Consider the following 24194-nt stretch of genomic DNA (forward strand, 5'->3'; position numbering starts at 1 on the left):
CAAAAAGGCTATGTATTTTAGTAGGAAAATCAACTCGACACACATGCACAGATCAAAAGCTTATTAACATGATATGATGGGAAGCGAGTAAGACGTCCAGTAAGTGGCAGGTAATAGAGTTCAAAATGCCTGCACAATTAGCAATCATTACATACTGATATGTCGTTTGGCTCATTTTCTACTGAATACGTTTGAGCAATTACTCATACTCGTACTCCAATGTTAATATGAGAAATGTGTAAAGGCTGGCAGGCCTGGAGTAGTGTGATGCCAAAGCACCTGCAATGCAAAACCCATAATTCTATCATTTTAAGTCATAAATCACAGTTTGCCACCAAACATGAAAAAAGGGCTTGCTGGGAACCGCTTAAATTCCAGATGTCAAACAAAATGCAGAAAGCATTTTTCCTAAAGGCAATCGGAAGAATACTATATTTTAGAAATGCACTTATTTAAATAGCATTAAAATATATAAATAAGTGACAATTTATATAGAAAGTACAAGCTTAAGCTGGGAAATATCACTTTAATCCTAAGCATATCAGTCTGATTTAGTTTTATTGCTCCTGACTTGACTGACCCGACTAAGTCTGATTTGTATGATTAACCCAGTCTTGTCTTTTTATTATAAGCAAGGTACACATGTTTAAAACCAATAAAGAGCATGTAACCAATAGCCCATGTTTCAGTGATACTTGTGTGATGCCACAGGCAAACTGCAGATATTCTAACATTTACGGTATTTACAGACTGAATTGATGAGCAGTATGTGCATTTCACTATTACAAAAATACGTAATAACTTAATGAGGAAATAAACCTATTTTGGAAAGTTTTCATCAGACTGATTGATGAGTCTCTTATATGGCTTCCAGTAAGCTGAGGCAAATTAGTAAGTAAGTAAAATGATTTCATTGTGGTTTTCATGAAATATATGCTACCTGGCTACAAAAGGTCACGGTTCCACAAGGGTCAAATTATTGGCCTGCATCGAGCAAACAAAACATATCAAAGCTTAGAAACATAGTGCTGATTTTGCAACTTTACATAAGAAATGTAGTCAGAATTATTATTATTTTTTTTGTATTCCTGAACGGCTGTGATGGGAGATCACGTAAACGTTTGATGAAATTGCATTATTAAAAACTGACAGTACTATTAAACATGTTTAATGTCCAACAGTAAATGTGAGAGCCTTTCAAAACGCACAATGCAATGAATCATAAATTACTAGGGAGCATAATTTTGAAGCAATAGAAAAAGGTCATGTTGTCTGTTGAATCCAGATCAAGCCTGTTCCAGAGCGATGTGCGCATCAGAGTAAGAGAAGAAGTGCATGAAGCGATGCGCCCATCATCATTCATAGTGCCAACTGCAGAAGCCTCTGGAGGATGTGTTAACATCTGGGGGTGTTTCAGTTGGTCAGGTCTAGACTCAGCAACGTTATGTGGCATTACAACAAAGTCAGCTGAGGACCTGACTGTACTGTATGACCAAGTTATCACATCTATCATCATAATAACAATTATGTTCAATAATTAATAATGAGTTTATTATTTGATAATAATATTAGTTAATAACAAAAACTGCTTTCAACTGCAGTTTACATGACTGACCTGATTTAATTAGAACAGGACGATGTCTTTAATGTCTGATGTTTTTTATATACAGTGTGGTTTTACGATAGAAAATGCCCGACACTACTCTGAACAGACGATTGAATATTACTCACTTAATACTAATTGGCCGTGAAGACTTTTGTCTCCAGAAAAATCCGTGCCAGACAGAAAGGGGGAAGGAATCCACCGGGTCCTCACAGATTTTTATCATCTCTGCATCTGGGCACCAGGCCTGTAACATCAGGGCTATTTTTCCCTGCTGGAGCCTTTACACACAAGACTACAACTTCGCCTGAATACTCGCCAACAGAGCTCGTAGCTCATTACTCAATTATGTGCTCACTGGTTTAGATTTTAAACATGCAAGTAATTGTAGTCAAAGGATTTTTTTTTTTTTTTGAGGGAGGGGTGGGACTGCATTACTATTTCCACTAAATCTGAGAAGACGGCTTTGGTTCTGCATAACAAACAAGAGCTTGAACATCGTTCATCCAGAATGAGCTGCAGGACTCTTAAGGCGAGCACGGGTACACAAAGCCATGACACCAACCCGAGTTTTCAATTGTGATTAAAGTCCTTATTCCTACAGCAACACAGAGCTGAGCTCACGTTCACATTCCAGAACAGACTAAAACCACAAATACGCCTGTGTGCAGAAGGGAAACGATTCAGATTTAAACATTTTTTTTATCCCTGCTTCCAGCTCGTAGCCTTGACAGAGGATCAGATGGTGTTTGGACTATTTTCAGAGCTCAAGTATTCATTTATACAGTATGTTTTACCTCCCCCCTCCCCCGCACACCCCTCAACAGCATATGGGGCAATAATTGCCTTCCAGTCTGACCTACACAAATTAGCTCCGGGCCACTTCACATTATTTGTTCCCTAATTACAAACCCGCCCCCTCTTCCACCGCAACATCAATTTGAGTTCCCTTAAACTTCCCATTCAGCCACTTCAAAGGAATCTATGTGAACTTACTTAACCCGCTGGATCCAAACGCAGTAGTCTGTGATGTAGAGGTCGTTGAGGATGTAGGCCGGCTCGTTGTATCTGAAGATCTTATGGATGGCTAACAGGCATTTCAGGACAAAGGCCTTACCTGGAACGAGGAAAATCATTCAGTAGATTAGCCAAGCGGCAGAGAAGAAAGGAAAGCCTGTTTACATGAATCACTGAGGAAGAACTTAAAGCCATGATTCTAGGAAAAGATAAATGATTACTGGTCACTTATTCGACAAAACCTTTCCCTATTTTTAAAAAGACGGAGTTAAAAAGGCGTGCGTGTTTGTAGTGGAACTAAGGACAACAAACCTACGTCTTGAAAAATGGTACATAGAGAGAGAAAAAAAAAAAGATTGCTAACATAACACCATTCTCCCGAAGAAGGTGTAAAAATATCTCCCCTTAGTGCATGATAATAGGAAAATTGAAGAGGCATGAAAGGAGAGAGAAGAGAATAGTGCGAGAGGTGCATGAGAGGATACTCCGGGCCTCTCGCAGAGTAGCCTGGCAGCTGGTGGAGACATTCCAGCCTCATGCAAAAACAAACAGTGCTCTTGCACTGAGGAAAGCCTTGTAGAAACATTTGGTTCCCGTTTAAGCAGGGGCTCTTTTCCCTGGCAGGAAAGAAAAAGACTGACTGCTGCAGCTCCATGCAAGAAGACGAAAAAAAAAACCCTCTAGGGATCTGAACCTCTCTTTACTTCTCTTTCTCTTTACTTCTCTCTCAACAACTCCATGACCTCATCCATCCATGTGGAACCTTCTGCTCGTTTCCTCTCTACTCTGGGTTTAGTTTCTTTTCTCGTGTGTGTGTGCGTGCGTATACAGTATATGTAAGCTATTGTTTCATTAGTAGTGCTGAAGTCCCAGAGTGGGAGTTTTTTTTTCTGAGAACTTTAGATTTGCTAGACTTTAAAGAGAAGCTGAAAGACCGGAGTACTGTAATGTAAACCAGAGGGATGGGGATGACACAATGAGGAAAGGCGCATGGAGAAGTGGTGGCAAGGTTCGATTCAGAACGTCATCACGCATCGTGCAGTGGAATAATGAAGGACTGTATTAGCATATCGACCGTGCTATTCGGTAGGTTCGAGATAGGATTCAGAGCCATTGCTGCCAAACTAAACCTTTGTAAGACTTATGATTATGTTCTGAAAAGGGAAAATTGTGTCTTTGTTGGTTTCCCAGTCAGATACTATGTGGTGCGCTGGAAAAATGATTGCTTTGGATAAGATCAGTTGTGGGGTGTTTTTGAAAATAATATACTTTGAAATTTCTGTCAGGAAAGCAGATGAATTTCCCCCAAATAAATGGTTCTGTTTTAAAAGCTTGCCTAAGCTTTCTTTAGCCGACTGCCTACAAGGACACATGGTGTGACGAGCCAGTTTAACAAAAGTAGCTGTAAATGCAGTCAGTCTGTATTAGGATGTCTAAAAGCTTGTTACGTAAGCGTGTTTTTTGATATACAGACCATGCCATGATTTAAACTGATTATCTAGGCGCGACAGCTACGTATTCATACGCGTAATCAATACGTTTTGTAATCCAGCTGTCAAAATGGTTGTGATGCTTTATTGCTATCAAAACAGGAGACACGCTATAGATGACATTTTATGAATGTGTCCTTTTGAGGCAGGTGGACATTTACAACATGGCACCTTTTGTTTCCAATGATCAAAATTTTCAGGTCATGTGACTAGCAGGTCTGAAAGTCTACTCTTGGTTTAAGCTCTGGGATATCACATGCAAATCCTGCATTTGTTTTGAAAAGGATATACCAATATGCAAACCAGAGAGCTGTCTGTAGAAAGAAAAAAAAAAAGCACGCCATTTTGCAGCCGAGAAAAGAAGTGAAATTCTTTAGATCCATTGCACGGGACAGCCAATGCAACAAGTTTAAATGCACTGAATAAGAAAGCCAAACGCTCATACAGTACTAACAATCTGACACTGGAAAACAGCAGGAGTTGGTGACAAGCATTATGAGAGCTGTGAAGAAAAAACACCACCACCAAACTGTAGTCAGAGGAATTACCAAGTGCAGGGATGACGGTATCACAATCCACAGTTTGATGGAGCCATTGACAGACAAATATAGAGGCCAAACCACAAGATGGAGAACCACTGTGAGAATCAAAAGGCAGGACTGGAATTACTGAGAAAACCCGAAATGAGCCACAAGAGTCCTGGAACCAATATTAACCTTTACTGATGGTTTGTTACAGAAAGGAGTGGTTCATGATCTAAAACATGCATGGTTTTCACTCAAGCACGGTGTACAAATGTCAGGGCTTGGGCTTCTAGGACATGCACAGGAATCGTTATTGATGATGTAACTCATGATGGTACTCTAGTATCAGAATAAACCGAGAAGTCAGCTGAACCATTTGGTCTACCAGTTTACAGAAAAATGCATCCAATATACAGTAATTGGGAGGAACTTCAATATTCGGTGAGTCCCAAAACACAGAGCTAACACAGCAAAGGACTTCATCTGAGAAAAATGGGTAAGGTTTAAGACTGTCCGAGTTAATCACCAGATCTTAACCCTATTGAGTAGCATTTCAGCTCCTGGAGACGAGCCCATCAAAACAAACAACAACTGGAAGAAGCTGCGGTACAATGCAGAAAAGCATCTCCAAAGAAGAATGTGGTGGTTTGGTGATGTCAGCGGGTCACCGGCTTTTTGAAAGCAACAGATATGGCAAACATTTTTAAACGCTTTAACTCGAGACTAAAGGTTCCTATACTTTAAATCACCTAAAAACCCAGGTTGTCTGCCACCAATGATGCCATGCCACTTCACTTTTTTTTCTTTGCATATTTGTCTCACTTAAATGCTTCAGATCATCAAACTAATTTTGATGTTACAAAAAGATAACCCACATAAAATACACCATTAAGAAAGAAAAAAAAGCTGTCCAAACCTCCCTGGCCCTATGTGAAAAAAACGTAATAGCCTCACTGGAGGGTTTTTTCGAGCATGAACAGCCTGTTTAAGGTCATGTCACAGCATCTCAAAGTCTAGATTTTGACTAAGCCACACCAAAAAAATTCATTTAGGTTTTTTAAATTTTTTAATTGGCCATCTAGAGGTAGACATGCTGGTGTTTTTTTGGATCACTGTCCTGCTGCATAAACCAAGTGCACTTAAGCTTGAGGTCACTAACTGATGGCTGGACATTCTCTTTCAGGATTTTCTGGTATAGCACAGAATTCATGGTTCCATTAATTAATTGGCAAATTATATATATTTGGATAGCGTTTTTCCCCTTAATACATGGAATCATCAGGAAAAAAAAGAAAAAAAAAAATCACAGCACTGTAGATGCAAGCTTTGGAAAATGCAAGCTGACATTATGAAATATAGTCTCAAATTGTTTTTGTTTTTTTAATCTAATTGAGATACGTTTTCAACGTTTAGCAAAAACTAAAGAACTGGTCTTGCTGTTCTAACACTTTAAGCTATATATGGTGCTGATCAGAGTGATGACTCATTTCCCATTGGAAATCTATAATTCACACAAAAGTGCAGTAATGTTTTCCCATAAGTAGATTAGATTATAAATGTGGAGACAGGCATGATGATGTAATGAAATCTTCAAATCGGATTTTCTACCTTTTCCTTTAAACGCTTTTAATAACTTTACTCTGGCACTCGATATGTGTACCTGTTCAGAACTAATGTGAAGTGTTACACCAGGATATCACACATATTTAAGGAACACTATATATTACATATATATATATATATAAAAATACATAAAAATACATACATACAGTGAAACCTCGGATTACGAGTAACACTGTTTGCGAGTGTTCCGCAAGACAAGCAAAGATTTTTTTATAAATTTTTGACTTGGAAAATGAACATTTCTTAGTTTAGGAGTACGGAGTATTATGTATCACACATGCGCTTCTTGTTTTCACAACTGAGCCAATGTTTTTTCTCTCTCCTGCACTGCGGAATTGTGGGTAATCGTCTCCCCTGCTAGTCCGCGTCTCTTACTGGTATAATCAACATCCGTGCACACATGTACTGTTTACTATAACACTGTGACTACGTGTGTGTGTGTGCGTAAAACATATTTTATTTTGTCTGTATGCGTGTGTGTACAGCGCATGTGTAAAGCAAAAGCAAGTCTCATTTGAGACGTTAAAAATCAATTTTCTCTCTCTGTAACAGCCTGCACCGTTGGACACAACACGTGTCTCTCTCTCTCTCTCACACACACACACACACACAGAAACCCACCCCTGCTACTTTTACAGACACACACAGACACACACACTCTTTCTCTCTGCTCTTCACAGAAACACTGCTCTGTCGCGATTCTTTTCAAATGTAAAGTACAGGTTAATTCGTTTTATTTTTACTTTACAGCAGTGATTCCATTAGTGTGTCGCTCAATCGAGTCTCATTAGAGAGATTCCTTGTTCATTTTTCTGATAAAACAGTGTTTTTTTTGTTGTGTGCGCACGTGTGTGAAAAGAGTGGAGGAAGGGTAACTGTGTAAGACTGGGTAATTGGTCATTTTTCAAGCTAATTACTCTAAATAAACTTCTTGTCTGCGGCAGAGGTAGGTTTTGGTCTCGCCCTCCTGGGATGGCCTTCATGAGAGCCAGTTTCATTATGGTGCTTGACGAAATTTGCAAATGCACTTGACAATACTGTTCTTGCAAGAACTATTACTGAAAGGCTGATCTCTGTGTCTTAAAATAACAACTAACTGTTGTTTTTGTTGTTGTTACGTAATAACCTAATTCCATATGTGTTATTTTATAGTTTTGAAATCCCCGGTATTCAGTATTGTTGTGGAATGTAGAAAACAAATCACTAAACAAAAACAAAGAAATTTGCAAGTGACCCCAAACTTTTAAAACGGTAGTGTATATATACACGCACACAGTGGACCCTGGATTATGAGCATAATTCGTTTTGGAAGCGGGGTTGTATTTTATTATATATATATATATACACTTAAACTTTAGTAAGTGTACTTTTTGCCTTATGTTGCCACATTATGTCATCTGTTGATTTTCTTACAAGCTAAGTTAAACCGTGCTTGCCTGGAGAGTGTTTGTCATCCTCGTGGTTCCATGTTGCTGAGTTGTTCCACAAAAATATTTAGCAAACACCACCATCAAAGCCATGAATCTCTGGAAGCTACATGTTCTTCAGAACACCAAACATGCTGCTGGAGGGCTGTTTTAATATTTACCCCGGGTTTCATTTCCTACATGGCCCTCCCCCTGACGACAGGACCTATAATGCATTCGTTCCACCGATATCTATGATGGCTTGCTTTACAGCCGTTTTCGCTCAAGTGGATCGGATTGGGGAGGGGTGCGCGGGTCTAATCGGATTTCCCCTGGGAATTTAATTAGCGGGGAGTCACGGCGTAATGAAGCGGTTCATGTTTTAACGTGAAGTAGTGATGGAGGTTGCCGGTATGGCTGGTGTGGTTTGTTAACGCCGATGATGACACTGATGTCGTGGTGGATGTGCGGTATAAACTTAACAGGACGAACGTGATTATTATTGCTTTTTAATAATAGGACCTAGAATCATAAGGAAATGCTGCAAAAGGTTTGAGGTTTGTGTTTTTAACATATTTGGGCTATATTCATATTTAAATCGAAGATTTTTTATTGATTTGGTCTCTTCTTCATTGTTGACCGAGTGCAGAAACAAGTGCATCGTCCGCTTAGACATTAAGCATTCCACAAGTAAAGAAGTTAGAAATCAGTACAACAAATATTTAAGTCCAGTTAAGCCCTGAAATGAATTCCTGAGATGGTTGCATATAAAAATTCCATCTTTGTAAAGATCTATGCTCAGCCACAAGAAGAAATGTCAAGCAATATGAATAATTTTGTTATTCCGTCCAACATCCTACAAACCCAACCACCAGAAATCATGTGGCAGGTTGTAAAAGGTTTTTTTTTTAAGCTTTTCTATAGAAGACCTAGGAATAAATAGTAATTTTCCAAACTAATCCTATGACACGATATGCAGAACATATCAGCTAATAATGCATACAAATCAAAGCGCATACCTGCTTTGGAGCGGAAAACAAAAACAAAAAAACAATCAACTGTTCGTCTCCTGTGATACCAAAAGGATTTGCCCTCCGAAAGACAGCGTGCGGCAGCGAGTTAGAGAAGAGTTAACACGAGCTAATGAGCTCGCTCGAAACCAGTGCAGCGAGGTGTTCACTTTCTAATGAGCCACGGCCGCGCTAATCCAGCAGCTAAAAAGCCCTTTAATTGCCATCATTTACAAGCATTAAACCAACATGCTCCGGATAAGCTCACTGCACACATCCTAAATGTATTTACACAGAGTGAGTCGCCCCTCTCCTTCCCTCCCTCCCTCCCTTCCTCCCTCTCCGTCTCTTGCTCTCTCTCTCTCCTGCTTTTTCTCTCAGTCAGACACTTTGATTTAAAGATTACTCTTCCCACAGAGATATCAAAGTCAAAAGCGTGTACGCTGCAAATCCAGCGCTCCCTGTGAAGTCTCTCTCCGCCTCTCTCTCTCGCTGACAGAAGCGGTTAGATATCCAAGCGTGAGCTGAAGCAAATCTGTTGACTTTACTAAGAGTAAAGACTCCTTTAGCCATCACACTCCGCAGGACAAGGACGGATTTCTGCGTGCTCAGTCCTGACTGTTTCTCAGCTTGTCGTTGTGCTGCCATGTTTTCTTTGTTCCTGTTAGTTCAGTGAACAAAAGCACTCGTTCTCCAAGACACTGTTCCATCGATCCTGTTTAAAGGAGGGAAAAAAACAAAACAAAAAAAACACTACTCTTCCTCTTGCCATCGAGCGGACAAAGGGGCGACCGGATAAATTCTTCTTCAACAGAAAAGCAAAGCTGTTCAGCTCTTATTAGGGCCACACAAGGGAATGAAAGGAGGAAGAAAGGCAGACTCTTCTATGTGAAAGCCGGGTCACGTTAAGGTCTTGACCCTCGACTTGACCCCTGGCGCTGTTTGAAAACCACTCAAGGGCCTTTATTGTGACAGAGTCCTGCTGCTGAGAGAGAGAGCGAGACACAGGGGGAGAAAGAAACAAAATGTGAAAACTCACCACCCTGGAAAATGTGAGCAGCGTCCTGCACCGCCGCGGTAATCAGACTGAAGTGGCGGTACAGCGGGTAACACAGCACCCTGCGTCCATACGACACCAGAACCTCTTGTAGACTGAGATATGTCTGAAAAACACACACACACACACACTGATCTTAATATCCTTTTAACATCCTTCCATTATTAATTAGTGCTGTCAATCAAATTCAGTTAATCAGTCATAATCCTTTTATCAATCACGATGAATTACAATTCTAAAATACTCAGATTTACCTGTATTATAAACATGCAATAAAGAAAAAATGGTCAGAGGAAACAGATTATGCACTTTCATAATATCTTAAACATTAATATTTAACATTTAATTCAAATCTCTCAAATGGGACTGCATGCAGTGACTGAGTATTATAGGGTGTGGCAAGTAGTATGGGGTGTGGCTTGAACCCGGAACCTTGAATCCAAAAACCAACAACCTAGAGCCGTAGCCGCCTGAGCCACCACTCTCACATCTTACATTTAATGTATTCTTGTAAAAATAGTTCCCCTTGACAGTAACAAGAGAACACAACTTTGGTTTTATCCAAATTTTCAGCTAGAAGCTTCTTATAATGCAACTTGCCGTTCAGCACACCTGTGATGTTTCCTCAGTCATCCTATTAAACGTCATTATCACACACAGCCTCGTTAAACCAGGTTGCAGATGTGGGAAGCCAGTAGGGTCAAACTTGGTCAGATGATAAATTTCTCGTAAAAAAATAGGAATGTGATAAAATCTCTAGATTATTCGCATGTGTTAATGCTAATTCTCAGGGCAGTAAGCCGAAAGTCCTGCTCAGATACTCAAGCAAAGCTAATTTCTATCCCGGCAGGTGACTGCCGAAAGCTCAAAACCTCCATAATTAACAAGATGTTTCGTCTAAATGCCAGCCCAGCTTTCCACACACACACACATTCCTACACTCTGAATTCATCTCCTCACCTAAGGCTCATCATTAACCTGCCCTACTCAATAAAATCCACTCATAGTTTTCCACGAGCCCCTTGCTTCCTCGCTCTATTCCTCTCCCTCTTGCACTCAACACTTTACTTGTAACTGCAGCAATTAGTGCTCCAATTACTCCTAACGACCCGACGTTTTATTGAAGGGGTAAACACAAGAGCCACTCTTAAACACCTTCTGACAGCTTCAAATCGCCGAGGCTTAAAAATACCATATCATCTCTGATACTAGACATTTCCACGGGAGGAAAAAAAAAAAAAAAAAAAGAATCTTCGTCTTCCTAACTACCCCTGCCGCCCCCACCTCCTCCCTCCCGGCTCTCTTCTTTCAGCAGCTTGTTAAGAATGCGCCCCGAGTCGTTGTAGCGTGTCATCGTAGCTCATGCACTCCCCCGGGCTATTAAACAGCGGTGTAAATAAACCAGCGGCGGGAGGCAGAGGACAGCGAGACTGGTAGGAGGCAACATTAGTCAGGCTGAGTGGAGAGACAGAAAAAGAGAGAGAGGGCGCGAGGGATGGGGTTGGAAAGAGATGGAGATACGGAGGGCAGTTCCTTGACAGCAAGAGGAAGAGTGAGAAATTGAGGCAGCGATAAAATAAGAGACAGACGGATAGTCTGAGAGATAAGGCTGGCGATACAGTGAGATGAGGGAAAAGATAGCAAGTAAGGGAGATAGAAAAAGAGAGAAAAGAAGACAAACATGGCGATGCGTCTGTGAGCGCCTCTATTTGTGCGTGTGTGTGTGTGTTGGGGATAGGTTTGGACGCAGCTGGAGGATGTCATTAGCCGGTATCCATTATCAGAGTGTTGGCTCGATACTGAGAGGAAGGTTAGGTTACTCTCCCTCATTGTCACACTCGCCGCGCAAATGTGTAGGATTAAGAGCTGCGGCCACCCTGGCTCACAGGCAGGAAACACACACACACATACACACACCAGTGCAAAAGTATGCAATACACCTAGAACAAAACAAAGATAATCAAGACGTGTTTCGTGTGTTACAAGCATGTGTAAAAGTTAGTGCCCCCCAGTTTGCTGGTTTGAAGCGTTCAGGTGTGTGTTAACACAAGGTCACGAGGAAAAGACGTAAGCAATGATCTTAGAGAAGCAATTGTTGCAGCACATCAGTATGGGAGGGGTTATAAAACCAGTAAAGTAAAGCAATTCACAAGTGGAAAGCAATAAAGACAGCCGCCTATCTTCCCAGGAGTGGACGCCACAGCACCTTCACCCCAAGGTCAGACAGGCCTCACCGAGCATGTTAAATGTTAAAATTCATCATAGCACGATTACAGTGTGTTTGGAAGTGCTGCCAGGAGAAAGCCACTTCTGTCTAAAACACACAAGGCAGCATGACTAGGATTCACGAAACTGCACACGACTACTGGAACAATGTCCAATGGACAAATGAGACTTGGTCAGAATTCCCAGCGCCATCTTTGGGTATACCAACTGTCAAGTACGGTGGCGAAGGGATGATCATTTGGGCTTGTTTTGCAGCCAAAGGGCCTGGGCAGCTTGGTCAAGATTCAGTCATGCAACATGAAAAATCTACATCAGAATGACAAAAAAAAAAAAAAAAAAAATCTAGATTTCGTAGTGGCCTAGTCAAAGTCCGAACCTTAACCCTCATTGAAATACTGTGGTGGGACCTGAAGAGAGCTGTGCATGAATGAATGCCCAAAAATCTCAATGTTTGTAGCAATGTTGTAAAGAAGAACGGATCAAAATGATGAGATATTTATAAAGTCATATAGAGAATGATCACTTCTTGTTATTGCTGCTAAATGTGGATCTACAAGCTATTGAAACATAGAGGGTACTTAGTAATACCCATGTGTTTTTTGGGGCTTAAGTTTTATTAAACTTAACTGGATGAACCGGAACACCTGACCTCGATAATGCTCTTGTGCTTAAATGAGCACATATGCCAACCGCCAAAAATCAAGTGGGAAGCCATCTCAGAAATGATGCTTATTATTAAGGAAGAATAAATCTTTAATAGGGTGTTCAACAAAAGAATTTTTTTCAGACGACGTCTGTCATTTCATGTTCGCATTCGGACGGGACTAACATCTCCGTATTTATCACGGAGGTAGGAGTGTCTGTGTTTTACATGTGGGCGTTGCGCAAGATCACATGTCCAGGATCTACATCCATTATTGGTGCGCAAACTTGAATACCGGTGCGCTAGAGACAGTACGGTAGTTCACGTTGACCAAAACACAAAAGAAAATGCATCTATCACGACGCACACGACATTCGCATTCAGACGGGATTAGATCTCTTAGAGGACCTCCGAGTTTGCTGAAAAACAGTAGGTAATTTGCTCTGGACTTTTACAGAGGTCGTGTGAGAGGAAGACAGACATGGCAGATTCGGACGAGATTAAAATCACAAAGTATGTCTGTGAAACAGTAATTTCTCTAACGACCCCCTGTAAAACTAGTCCCGTCCGAATCGGGCTAAAGACATATAAATGTGATGACACTCGGTGTTTGACCACATCTCTCAAATCACCCTAATGACGCCAAATATCTTTCCAAATCCACATAAAATTCTTTAAGGGAAAGTCAAATCCTTAATCCATAATGACAATCTTTGTTTTTAAATTAAGCACTACTGATAATCGGTGGTTTAGTATAAAGTAAGAATCCCATGTGCACAAACTTAAAAGTATGAGAAAGCTTAAAAGGTTTTTAAATGGAGGACTGTAATGAGATCCCTTTAGCCTCAAATCACTTACTTTCATTCTTTCCACTGCATGTGTTGGAAAATCTTGATTAATATGTAGAAACCAGAATTACTGTGGAATAGAGTACTTCTGACTCTACAATACGACATACTCAAAGGAGACCTGGGACTCGATTTTGATGTCAATGACTTAGACTCATTTAAAACAAAAATATTAAACTATTTTACTGAATCCAGCAGTAATCTTTTCCCCAATTGAAGCTAGAGAAGCTCTTCTATTGAAGTGGACTACACGGGCCAGCTTTCACTTCCCATGTGTATCAGGGTGCTTTGGGCACCCATGACCCTGTTGCCAGCTGACTGATTTTCCTTACTTTTATCACTTTTGGTATGTCCTGACCACTGTAGACCAGGAACATCCCACAAGAGCTACAGTATTGGATTTGCTTTGACCCAGTCCACTAGGCCATTACAATTTGGCCCTCCTCCCAGTAGCTACAGTGCCTTGTTACAGTGGCGACTGGAAATGGGTGGGATATATTAGGCAGCAAGTCAACATTTCCTGAAATTGATGTCTTGGAAGCAGAAAAAAAATTAATAGGCAAGCACAAGGATTTGAGTGACTTTTACAAAGGCCAAATTGTGATGGCTAGACGACTGGGTCAGAGCAACTCCCAAACTGCAGATATTAATATCCCTGGTCTGCAGTGGTCAGGACCCACCCAAAGTAATCCAAGTAATGGAAACTGGTGAACTGGCAACTAAGTCATGCTTGATTCAATAGAAGCGCTAGCGTAGATCAAATTGATCAAAAGGTTAATGCTGGTTGTGATACCATCTTAATTTCCAAGGTCAACATCCAAGCTATCAGACAGCAAAAGAATGAGCTGAAAGACGACTCGTTCCCTGATGACTGAAGCACTTTGGGGTAGTCGTGTTCCCAGAGATACTCATTCAGATAGCATTCGCCTCCAAAGATTATGCTGTTTACAACAACACAATGACTGGATCTCAAAAAACCTGCAGCTAAGGAACATCAGATGCAAAAACAGCAACTTCATATTCTGTGAAGCTACACAAAGCAAACCCCAGGGGTAAGTCGAATTAAAACGAGATAACCATTAGTACACACAGTCTACACATCAGATGCATCTTTCAATTAAGTTAAGAAATTGTACCTAGAAAGTGATGAACACAAATTTTAATAAGCCTGCGTGAATGCACTATACTACTTAAGTTATCTAACATTATGTCTTCACGTGTAAAGGCCCACATTATAAGTTTTTCTAACAGGTTAATACGGGCCTTAAAAAGAATCCTCCCAAAGGATGTGTGTTTATGTTCCGCTGAAAAACCCATCAGAAGAAAATTAATTTCTTTATACCATCACTCCTCCTCCAATTGTGCTGTTTCAGTGTCTATGTAAGTCCCTTTAATTCGAACCTTAAATACCTTTAAATATGACTTAGAATTTGAAGTCCAATACTGAAGCATTACTTCTGAATTTGCAAAACAAGGCTCCAATGCTCTGAAAACCGCTGTTTTTAAAAAAATAATGCACTCAAAATGTGTGTGAAAAAAAAAATGTCAAGGCCACATAAGGCCATTTTTGGCGTTTTCTTCTCGATGCTTCCTCTCTTGGCGTAATCATGAAGGCTTAGTCACTCCATCTGTCTGCCTGTCAGGTACAAACACACACCTGCTCCAATTCCTAACACACACCACTGCAATTCTCACCTTTCAGTCTCAAGTGGCCTTACATACCCTTACACAAACACAGCCCCCCAAACAGCCACCCACATGGCCAAAAATAGAGCTTTTGCCCAATAACATCTGGAAGCACTCCAGGAATAGAGTCACTGAGTGTGAGTGTGTGTATATGTGTGTGTGTGTATATGTGTCTGTGTGTGCATGCAGGTGCTTAATTCAGCATCTGGTTCGACATGTCTTGACCGATAGCTCATTAAGCAGCTGCCACTGCCCTCACCTCATGACACATTTGCGCAGTGTTGGTGCAACGTGTTACAAAGTAGAGCAAAGTTAGAGGACTTGGATTACTTTTTTGATGTAACGATTAATCTAACACATTATGGCTGCCATTTAAGTACTTAGTTATTAATTAATTATTATTAATAAGTTATTTAGTTACTTTTTTAAAAATGTAATCCGTTATTCAGAAAATTTATGCAGTCCGTGAGCAAGACAGCAGCCATTCCCAATCCGTTATTGTATGTGTGTGTGTGTGTGTGTGTGTGAGAAAGTAGTCTTACAAGCCCTGCCCCCGATACCCCCCGTTATTCCTGCTGTTATACCCCTATCTCACCTATGCGGATTGACTATGCAAAAACTGACGCGCAGAAAGATGGAAACCTAATCACAGCGCCAAAACTCGCGGTAAATCATGATGAATCGCACTTACGGCTACCGCACAAAACCGGGTAGGTGAGATAGGGGTATTCTAAGTTAACAGATTATGGGCCAAACTTCGCTGAGTGATGATGGTAGAATAATTCTAAGTCTAAGGCGCTGCGTTCAGGTTGTAGTCTCTCCTGGAGGCGTGGGTTTGACATCCCACTTCTGACTTCTTTTGCGTTTGGTAGGGCAGTGGTGGCTCAGAGGGCTAAGGCACTGAGTTTACCGACCGGAAGATCGGTGGTTCAATTGCCACCGTTGGGCCCTTGAGCAAGGCCCTTAACCCTATCTGCTCCAGGGATCATGGCTGACCCTGCGCTCTGACCCCAGTTACGCTGGGATATGCGAAGAAGGAATTTTACTGTCCTGTAATGTATATGTGACAAATAAAGGCTTAACTTAACTGGCATAAGCCACAATTCCCCACCAAAAAAAAGATGATGAAAAAAAATAAAAAACTATCCCGGGTGCCAATAATTCTGGAGCTGGCTTTACAAAACCGTTTGCTATTATCATGCCTTTAAAGATGGTCACTAAAATCAAGGCTTTTGGCATAAACAACTCTCTAGAAAGCCACAAATCTGGCTGTGTTATCATCCCACTGCTCTACAGCCTGTTCACCCACCACTGTGTTACCGAGTGTGACTCAAACCCCCTCGCCAGCACCGCTGATGTCACTGGGCTCGTGGGCTTGATGACAGCGCAGCTCAGAGGAGGTACGCCTCCTCCTTTCCTTTTATTAAAGCAAGTTTAGGATTGTGACTTTAAACATAAATGAGGCATCGGTTAACTTGAGCACTAAATTTGCCTCTACTACCTACTTATTTCATCATCTTGATAGTAGTATTTAATTAAATTGCTAAATATTTTTAGAATGATTTTAAGGTATGAATTAGTGTTCATTCATCCTTAGTCAATGCCTGGTCAGGGTTGCGATCATTTACCTTCAGGCAAATACATTTTTGAAAGATTTCAGGAAAAAGAAACAGGAAAATTTGCCTGAAAATGTCATGGCATGTAAAACCAATTGCGACAAGGTGAGACCCGAGTGATGTATCGGAGGTTGAGAAACCATGCTGATGGTCTTGGTATTGCTATGGCTTATTTATTTATTTTACAGTGTTCTTGAGGAGTAGCATTTCTATTTAATTAAAAGAAAGAAAAATGACCATTAGGGTTACAGTCACACCCACTTCAGGCTTTAATACGAACACCACCAAGGTACTGATACTGAGTGTGTTCATGTGTAATACACCTCATTCCAGACTCCAGATTTCGACATGGGGATCTTTTTCTAAGATCTACAGGTCTGACTTCGTTTTATTAGGGGACATTTTACTCATAAAAACTTTGCACAACTGGCAGATAGTACCAGTCAAAAGTTTGGACACACCTTCTAATTCGATGTTTTTTCTTTAGTGAATTATTTTTTACATTCTAAAGAAATACTGGAGATTTCAAAACTATAAAATAACACACACAGCATTAGGTAATAAAGTAATATCATCATCATCATCATCATTAGTTAGTTGTTATTTCAAGACATGAAGGTCAACAGTTCTGGAATAGTTCTTGCGACAACAATATTGCCAAGTTCATTTACAAAACCAAACAAGCACCATGATCATCCTGGCTCTCATAAGGACCCTCTCAGGAAAGTAAGACCAAAACCTACCACTGCTGCAGAGGAAAAGTTCATTTAGAGTTACCAGCCTCAAAAATAAAAAATGATGGCTATCTAAAAAACAGGCTAAAGGCTTTCAACAGTTTAAAGGTTATCTCAGTGGAGGTCAAAATTTGCCTAATAAGGCTTGGAAACGAGCCACCTACTATAAAAAAAAAAAAAAAAGCTATACAGCTGTTTGAAAGATATAGGAAAATTAGATAGGGCAACGGTGGCGCTGAGGTTAAGGCTTAGCTCATCAAACAGTCCCCATTATCACCATGGTGTCATGGAGTCCTTGAGCAAGATTCATACTTAACCCAAAACTGCCCAGTCCTACTTCACAGAAAATGCAAATGTATACAAATATCCTGTTCGAAACGTTTTATCCTTGCAAATTTTAATGACATATGCCTGATAAGGGCTCCATGAAGACACGGTTTTCCAAGATGTAGTGGAAGACCTTGAGTGGCCCGTGCAGAGCCCTGACCTCGACCTCCCCGAACACCTTTACGCCACAGGACATTTTCCTGTTATCAGGGCCTGTTACTGGCTGAATGAGAGAATTCACAGTCATGCTGTAAAATACATAGGAAAGGCTTTCCAATAGAGAGGGGGTTATCATAACCACAAAGACGATCCTGTTTCTGTAATGTGATGTTTAAGAAGCAACAATGTGATTGTCAGGTCTCCACAAAGTTTTGAAGACTCATGCATTCCATTTTAAAAACCATAACTTGGTAAACTTCAGTAGAATTTGGTTCTTCAGTTCTTGGTTGTGGACCAACTTCTAAGCTTTTCAGATTTTAATGATGAGAACATTTGCCTACAGAGCCTGTAGCCTGCTAGCAGATCATGCAAATGCCAGCAAGCAACTGTTTGTCCTGCTGCAATCTGGCAAGACATACTGAAGTATTCAAAATGATCCAAACCTATTTGAGCTACACACGCTTACAGACTTCTCTTATAACACTAAAATATTGATGTAAAATACACTGACTTATTAAATTAATAGAAATGCATGTAAAAATGGCCATTTGTAAAATGAAGCAAATCAGCCAAACACAGATCCTTGCAGCCTTTTAAGATAGTATGGGGGTTTTCACATTAGGGATCTGGGATTGTTTCGGTGAATACTTGCCCTCAAAGTCTGGTTCATTTTGATTAGTAAGAACACAAACGTTACCGTAAAAGGTGTTCCTGTGGACGGTACAGCATACTCGGGCATGGCTCGAATCAGATAAGAAAGCCAATTTGTACCAGAACACAGAAACGGACCGGTGTTTAGAACCGCTGCTCATCTGGAAACTCCATGTGCAGACGCCAGTCTCATCCTCTGATCTACACACCCAAAGCTAGTAATAAAATAATTTCCCAAAAATATCAGTAATAAGAGGCAGTCTCAAAAAGTTTCTAGACTAGTTTTGGTACACACCAACAAATGGCAGCCCGTGGCTATAGGCACAGTCATAGGGAGCACAGACCTTCATAAGTCAGTCTGCCAAAAGACGTAGTCCTGTGTACATCGGGAGCTGTGCAACTGGTGCTATTCTGACAATGTCTGCTGTTTCATCATGGACAGCAAGTTAGAACAAAGTGAAAAGGTGTTTTAAGTGGTGCACACACTTCAAGAGCGGAAAAACATCTCTGGAAGACGTAGAGAGATCACAAAGACTTGTGCATGATGATTGTCGGAGAACTAAGCTTAAGAGCATTGTGTTATACCAGTACTTCACTTCTGTCTTTAAATAGCTTTTAGATTTGATCCAAACTGTGTCCAAGTACAACGTATCTTAAAAAGATTGTCTAGAGATTGGTACTCACACAGAATCTCTCACGTGCCAGGTTCATCCTCTGACCAACACAGCCATAGCTGATAAAGTAGGAAGGTATTCAAGAAGGTAGCTCTTAACATTTTCCCCCCGAAATATCAATAATATTAAGCTCATCATTCAAAGTCGACGTCTTTGTTCTCTTTGTGTTTCCCGGCAGCTCGCAAACTAACTAGGTGCATACTGCCAAGAGTACTCGAGTACAGACAATACAACACTGGCCAGTGGGGGAGTGGGGAGGGGAACCAATTGTTCCTGGGCACGGTACGCATCAATCATAGGAGGCTGAGTGGACTCGAGCAACAGTCTGCAGAGTTTATATAGAATGGTGCAGAAAAAAAAACAACCAAAAAAAAAAAAGAAAAACATCTAAAGAGCTGTAGTTCTGTCAAGTGTCTAGGCTGGTTTGAGGACCATAGAATCTCAAATAAGAACTCTTACTACAACTGGAAAGGACAGAAGGGCATTACAAGTCACCCAACTACACTGGGTTGCTGGATATAATCCAGATGTTCTATGTTGTACTAAATTGTTGACATTGTTTGACTGGTTCAGTTCCAGACAAAAGTTTGGACACACCTGCTAATTCAATGTTTTTGTACATTCTAGAAAAAATACTGGAGATTTTCTTGCATGTTCTTGCATGAACAGTACCGTCAAGTGCATTTGCAAAACCCACCAAGCACCATGATGAAACTGGCTCTCATGAAGATCATCCAATAAAGCAAGACCAAAACCTACCTCTGCTGCAGAGGAGAAGGTCATTTAGAGTTACCAGCCTCAAATATCACCAATTTACAGCCTTTACCTCAGATCAGAGATGGTAGGACGGCTTTGCAGAGCATAAGCAGCAGAGAAAATGTACAAAGGAGATCACTGCATATTTCGGATGCTTTCAGCATTGTTTCACAACGTAGAAAGAAATCAAATCAGACAAGACCACTGAATTAGGCGTGTTCAAACTTTTAAATGGTAGTTTGTATTACTGTACAAACATTTTGTCTTCACGTACATCTACACTACCGAGATAAAATCCAGCATACCGTACCTCCAGCCAGCTTAAGGTCCCGCTGATTTTTCTGATGGTCCACGCTGACTCCACCTACGACACAAACCAATCACACAGTATTATATCACTCAAAACACACATGCTTAACTTAGACTGACCACATCAAACATCTCCAGTTTAAGTTCCAGACTTTTCAACGACTTTGCTCTTTTCATAACGAGAGCAACGCGTTTTCACACCAACAGGTCCACGCGTTTCCACAACGGACACACTATAAGGAAATCTGAATTGTTTTCCAGCTTTTGCCAGAGGAAACTAAAGCGCAGATGTGCAAGACAGTTTACAGTACTGTGTGCCGTACGCTTGGGATGCATTCCAACGGTTCTGTTTATGGGAGTTGCACCCCAGGTCTGAGCAGAATTATAGCCTCAGCTTCTCCGACGCATTAAACCTGTGATTTAAAACTCATATCCCTGAAGAAAACACTCTTTTTAGATGCTTTAACATATCTATTTTTATTGCTGGTATGTGGCATCTGTTCAATCAGTCTTTTTTTTTTTTTTTGCTTCGTTTTTTCACAATGGCGTGTGGAATGACAAACGTGAACAGTCTGACAGCTGGGGTTTGAATTATATCATCATGATTGAGGAGGTATGTCAATGTCTGTGACGTTAGGCCAGAATTCTGGGGCTGACCCACAGCTGGATTAATGCACGGACTAACATAGGTTGAAGCCCTGGGTGATTAATCAAAAACTCTGAATAAGCACACAGGCTTTCCTTCCAGAGATCAAGATCAAGATAAAAAAAAAAAAGGCATTTATGCAACTTGCTGCTCAAATTGTTGCTTTGATTTCCTTAGTTCATATACAGGTTTTCTGTCATTATTAAGCTTGTGTTTAGTGGTTAAGCTGAGGGCAATTTGAGCGCTACAATCTCATGAGCTCTTGATATGAGCTTGATGATCATTATAATCATCCTGTTAACCATGTCAGATAACAGACAATACACTGGCAGAAAAACAAAACTAAACACACTTCTAATGTTTCATTTGACCACCACATTTGATTACAGATTCCACTGTGGTGGCCAGTTCATGTGTGAAAATAATTTTTCACGGTCGCACAACCACTCTTTCACAATCTGAGTCCTGGAATATGGTCGTGTCATCAGCGTAGAAAAAGACACAGTCGTGGCATCGTGGTTCGCACTATGGCCTTGCACCTCCAAAGGATTCAAGTCCTGCCTTAAAGACCGTGTGCGTGGAGTTGGTAAGTTTCCTCCCACAGTGCAAAAACATGCAGATTAGGCCATCTGGAGTCTCTACAGTAAATTGCCTGTAGTGTGTTAGTGTGTGCTTGTGCCCTGTGATGGACAGCACCCATGGCCAGGGTGTACCCTGACTAGTGTCCTAAGGGGGGACCCTCTGGGGTAGGCTCCAGGCCTCCTGCAACCCTATAAAGGATAAGCGGCTTTATAGAGCTTGAATGAACGAGTGATAACCAAGCCACATAACCTTGCTGAGGTCAGACCTGACCAGCTGAAGCAACCTTAGATAGCTCCAGAGGCTTGTAGAGTGGGCACTATGCATGAGATGGATGCATGACTTCATGTGCTTTCCCATTCTTACCCAGATGTTTCCACAGCTCTGGACTAGGGTCAATCTGCACTCATCGGACTAGATTACATTTTTCCATTGCGCCAAAGTCCAATCTTTATCGACCTTAGGAAATTGAAGCCGTTCCCCTTTAATTATGCTCACTAACAATTGAGTTTTTCTTTAGACGTACAGCTGTCTGGTATCAATTCTGTGACTTCTCATTAGACTTCCATTAATTACAGCTGTGATATCTACTGTTGTTCTTCTATTTCTTTTTGTGCTTGTTTTTTCCAACCACATGTCTTCTGCAAAGATAATGGTTCAACACTATCCTTCCAGGTTTCAATAGTCCATTGTACCCAATTCGAGTAATTCTGTTTTCTTTGCATGCTTCAGGTCTCTAATTCAACCCCACTGAAACAGGAGACTTCTTTTTTTGCCAGGTGGGATAAGATAATATGATGCAACAAAACAAAGAACTTTGGAAGATGGATTCTGCTAACCTGATCAACATTTAATCAACAAATCCAAAAGGTAACGACATACCTCTAAAAAAAAAATGTGGACAAGCTTTAGAATAGTTTTTATTATATGCACCAAACTAGGTGGAACATGTTCTGTAGAAAGCCACATAGACACATTTGATCCTGCAAACATAGTGGCATTCTGTCTCTTTAACTCTGGTCATTATGTTGTAAGACTAAGTGTCAGAATCCTTTGTGACTAAAACCACCTAAACACAGGAAAACCAATTAGACAAACTGTTCATCTAGAAACAATTAACAGAACATTGTGAATAATGAGTATGATTGAATAATTCTAATTACTAATAATTGACATTGAAGCAGAAATTGTAATCTGATGCAATAAAGGTAAAAGCGTGGCAGAGTAGTTGTTATTATCCCGTGAATTGTTTTCTAACCCCATTCCATCAGGACACTTTCTGCAAGGTTGACAATGTTGCTTGAAAACATGTTGCACGATATTGTGCACTTTCTTTAAAATTTATGTGACAACCCTTAATTTAGACACTTGCATGCTTTCTTGATCTCTTTTGTGTTGTGCTTATGTCGTCAAAATTGCTGTAATCACAACCCTGCTCTTTTATTCAGCTTGACATGGTAAGCTCTCTTTTCATTATACCCCTAACACACACACACATGCGCAGACACATTTGTATTCTCGCCTTGTGTTGGCTATTAATTAGGATTTAAAGCTTTTTTTTAATGCGCACTGTCTCTCAGTGTGTGTTACTCTTCTATTACTGTATGATTCAGGCTGCTGTGCTCTGCATACGGTCCATAAGCGCTGTTTATTTTTTCTATTTTGAGCAGTTATAGATTCATGTCATGGTGTAGATATAATGCCTCAACAACAACTCAGGCCCAGGTCCCCCATCACCCTACGTCCTAAGATCATGAGAAAAATTCCACCGAATCCGTGACTCCTTACAGCCGGATATGATGCAACACAAGAAAACAAGTGCTACACTTACGTTGTGTTCTCCTTCTGTAGTGCGCACATCGTAGACGTAGGCCAGGATGATGTCGACAAGACTAAGCCAGACGTGGCGTCTTGTTGCCTTATTCAGCAAATAGGAACGATTTGTGAACTTTCTCATTTGCTCTTTTTCCTCATCGGTGAAAATCACAGCTGTAGAGAGAAAGACAGAAACGGTCAGATGCACTAAAGACAACTTGGGAACGCCAACCAACCTAATCTGCATGTCTTTGGAGTGCGAGAGGAAACCAGAGTACCTGGAGGACACCCACCAAGCACGGTGAGAACATGCAATCATCATGCACACAGACCTGAGGTGGGAATCAAACCCAGACCACAGATGCATAAGAAAATAAAATAATAAAAATTAAAAATTGTACAATGCTGCTTGCAACAAAACATCATAATTATAAATTATGGCTCTACATGATGACTCAAATAGATGTCATGGAAATGATGACATACAGTACATACTTGAATGCCACCCCTACCGCATTGAGCTGCTGCCACACGATTGGCTGATTAGATACCTTTTTAAAGTATAACATTTTTAAAAATTAAGTTTATTATGTGTATGACAAATAGTTTTTCTTCCACCTGAAATATGGAGACCTTTGCGTATATTTATATTACAGACTAACACTATTTCTTATATATTATTTTAAATGTCTTATATATTATTTTCCATTATGTATTCTTTATACAAAAGTTTGACACACATCCTCGCCCGCCCCTATACATTTCAGATACATCACTTATACGTCGTAATATTTA

At 40.5% G+C, this 24194-nt stretch overlaps 1 protein-coding gene across 1 annotated transcript in view; it reads right to left on the bottom strand.

Annotated features, from left to right (window-relative positions):
- The window catches only part of shq1 (SHQ1, H/ACA ribonucleoprotein assembly factor), a 73816-nt gene that overhangs the window by 10403 nt on the left and 39219 nt on the right, over positions 1–24194 (bottom strand). Inside the window, exons 8-11 of the mRNA XM_053497806.1 lie at positions 23416–23573; positions 20361–20414; positions 9713–9836; positions 2600–2720 (exon numbers count right to left, since the gene is read on the bottom strand). Coding sequence (XP_053353781.1) covers positions 2600–2720; positions 9713–9836; positions 20361–20414; positions 23416–23573 — 457 coding nt within the window. The remainder of the gene's footprint in view (positions 1–2599; positions 2721–9712; positions 9837–20360; positions 20415–23415; positions 23574–24194) is intronic.

This window comes from Clarias gariepinus, chromosome 6, assembly GCF_024256425.1.
Source record: "Clarias gariepinus isolate MV-2021 ecotype Netherlands chromosome 6, CGAR_prim_01v2, whole genome shotgun sequence".
Classification (NCBI taxonomy): Eukaryota; Metazoa; Chordata; class Actinopteri; order Siluriformes; family Clariidae; genus Clarias; species Clarias gariepinus.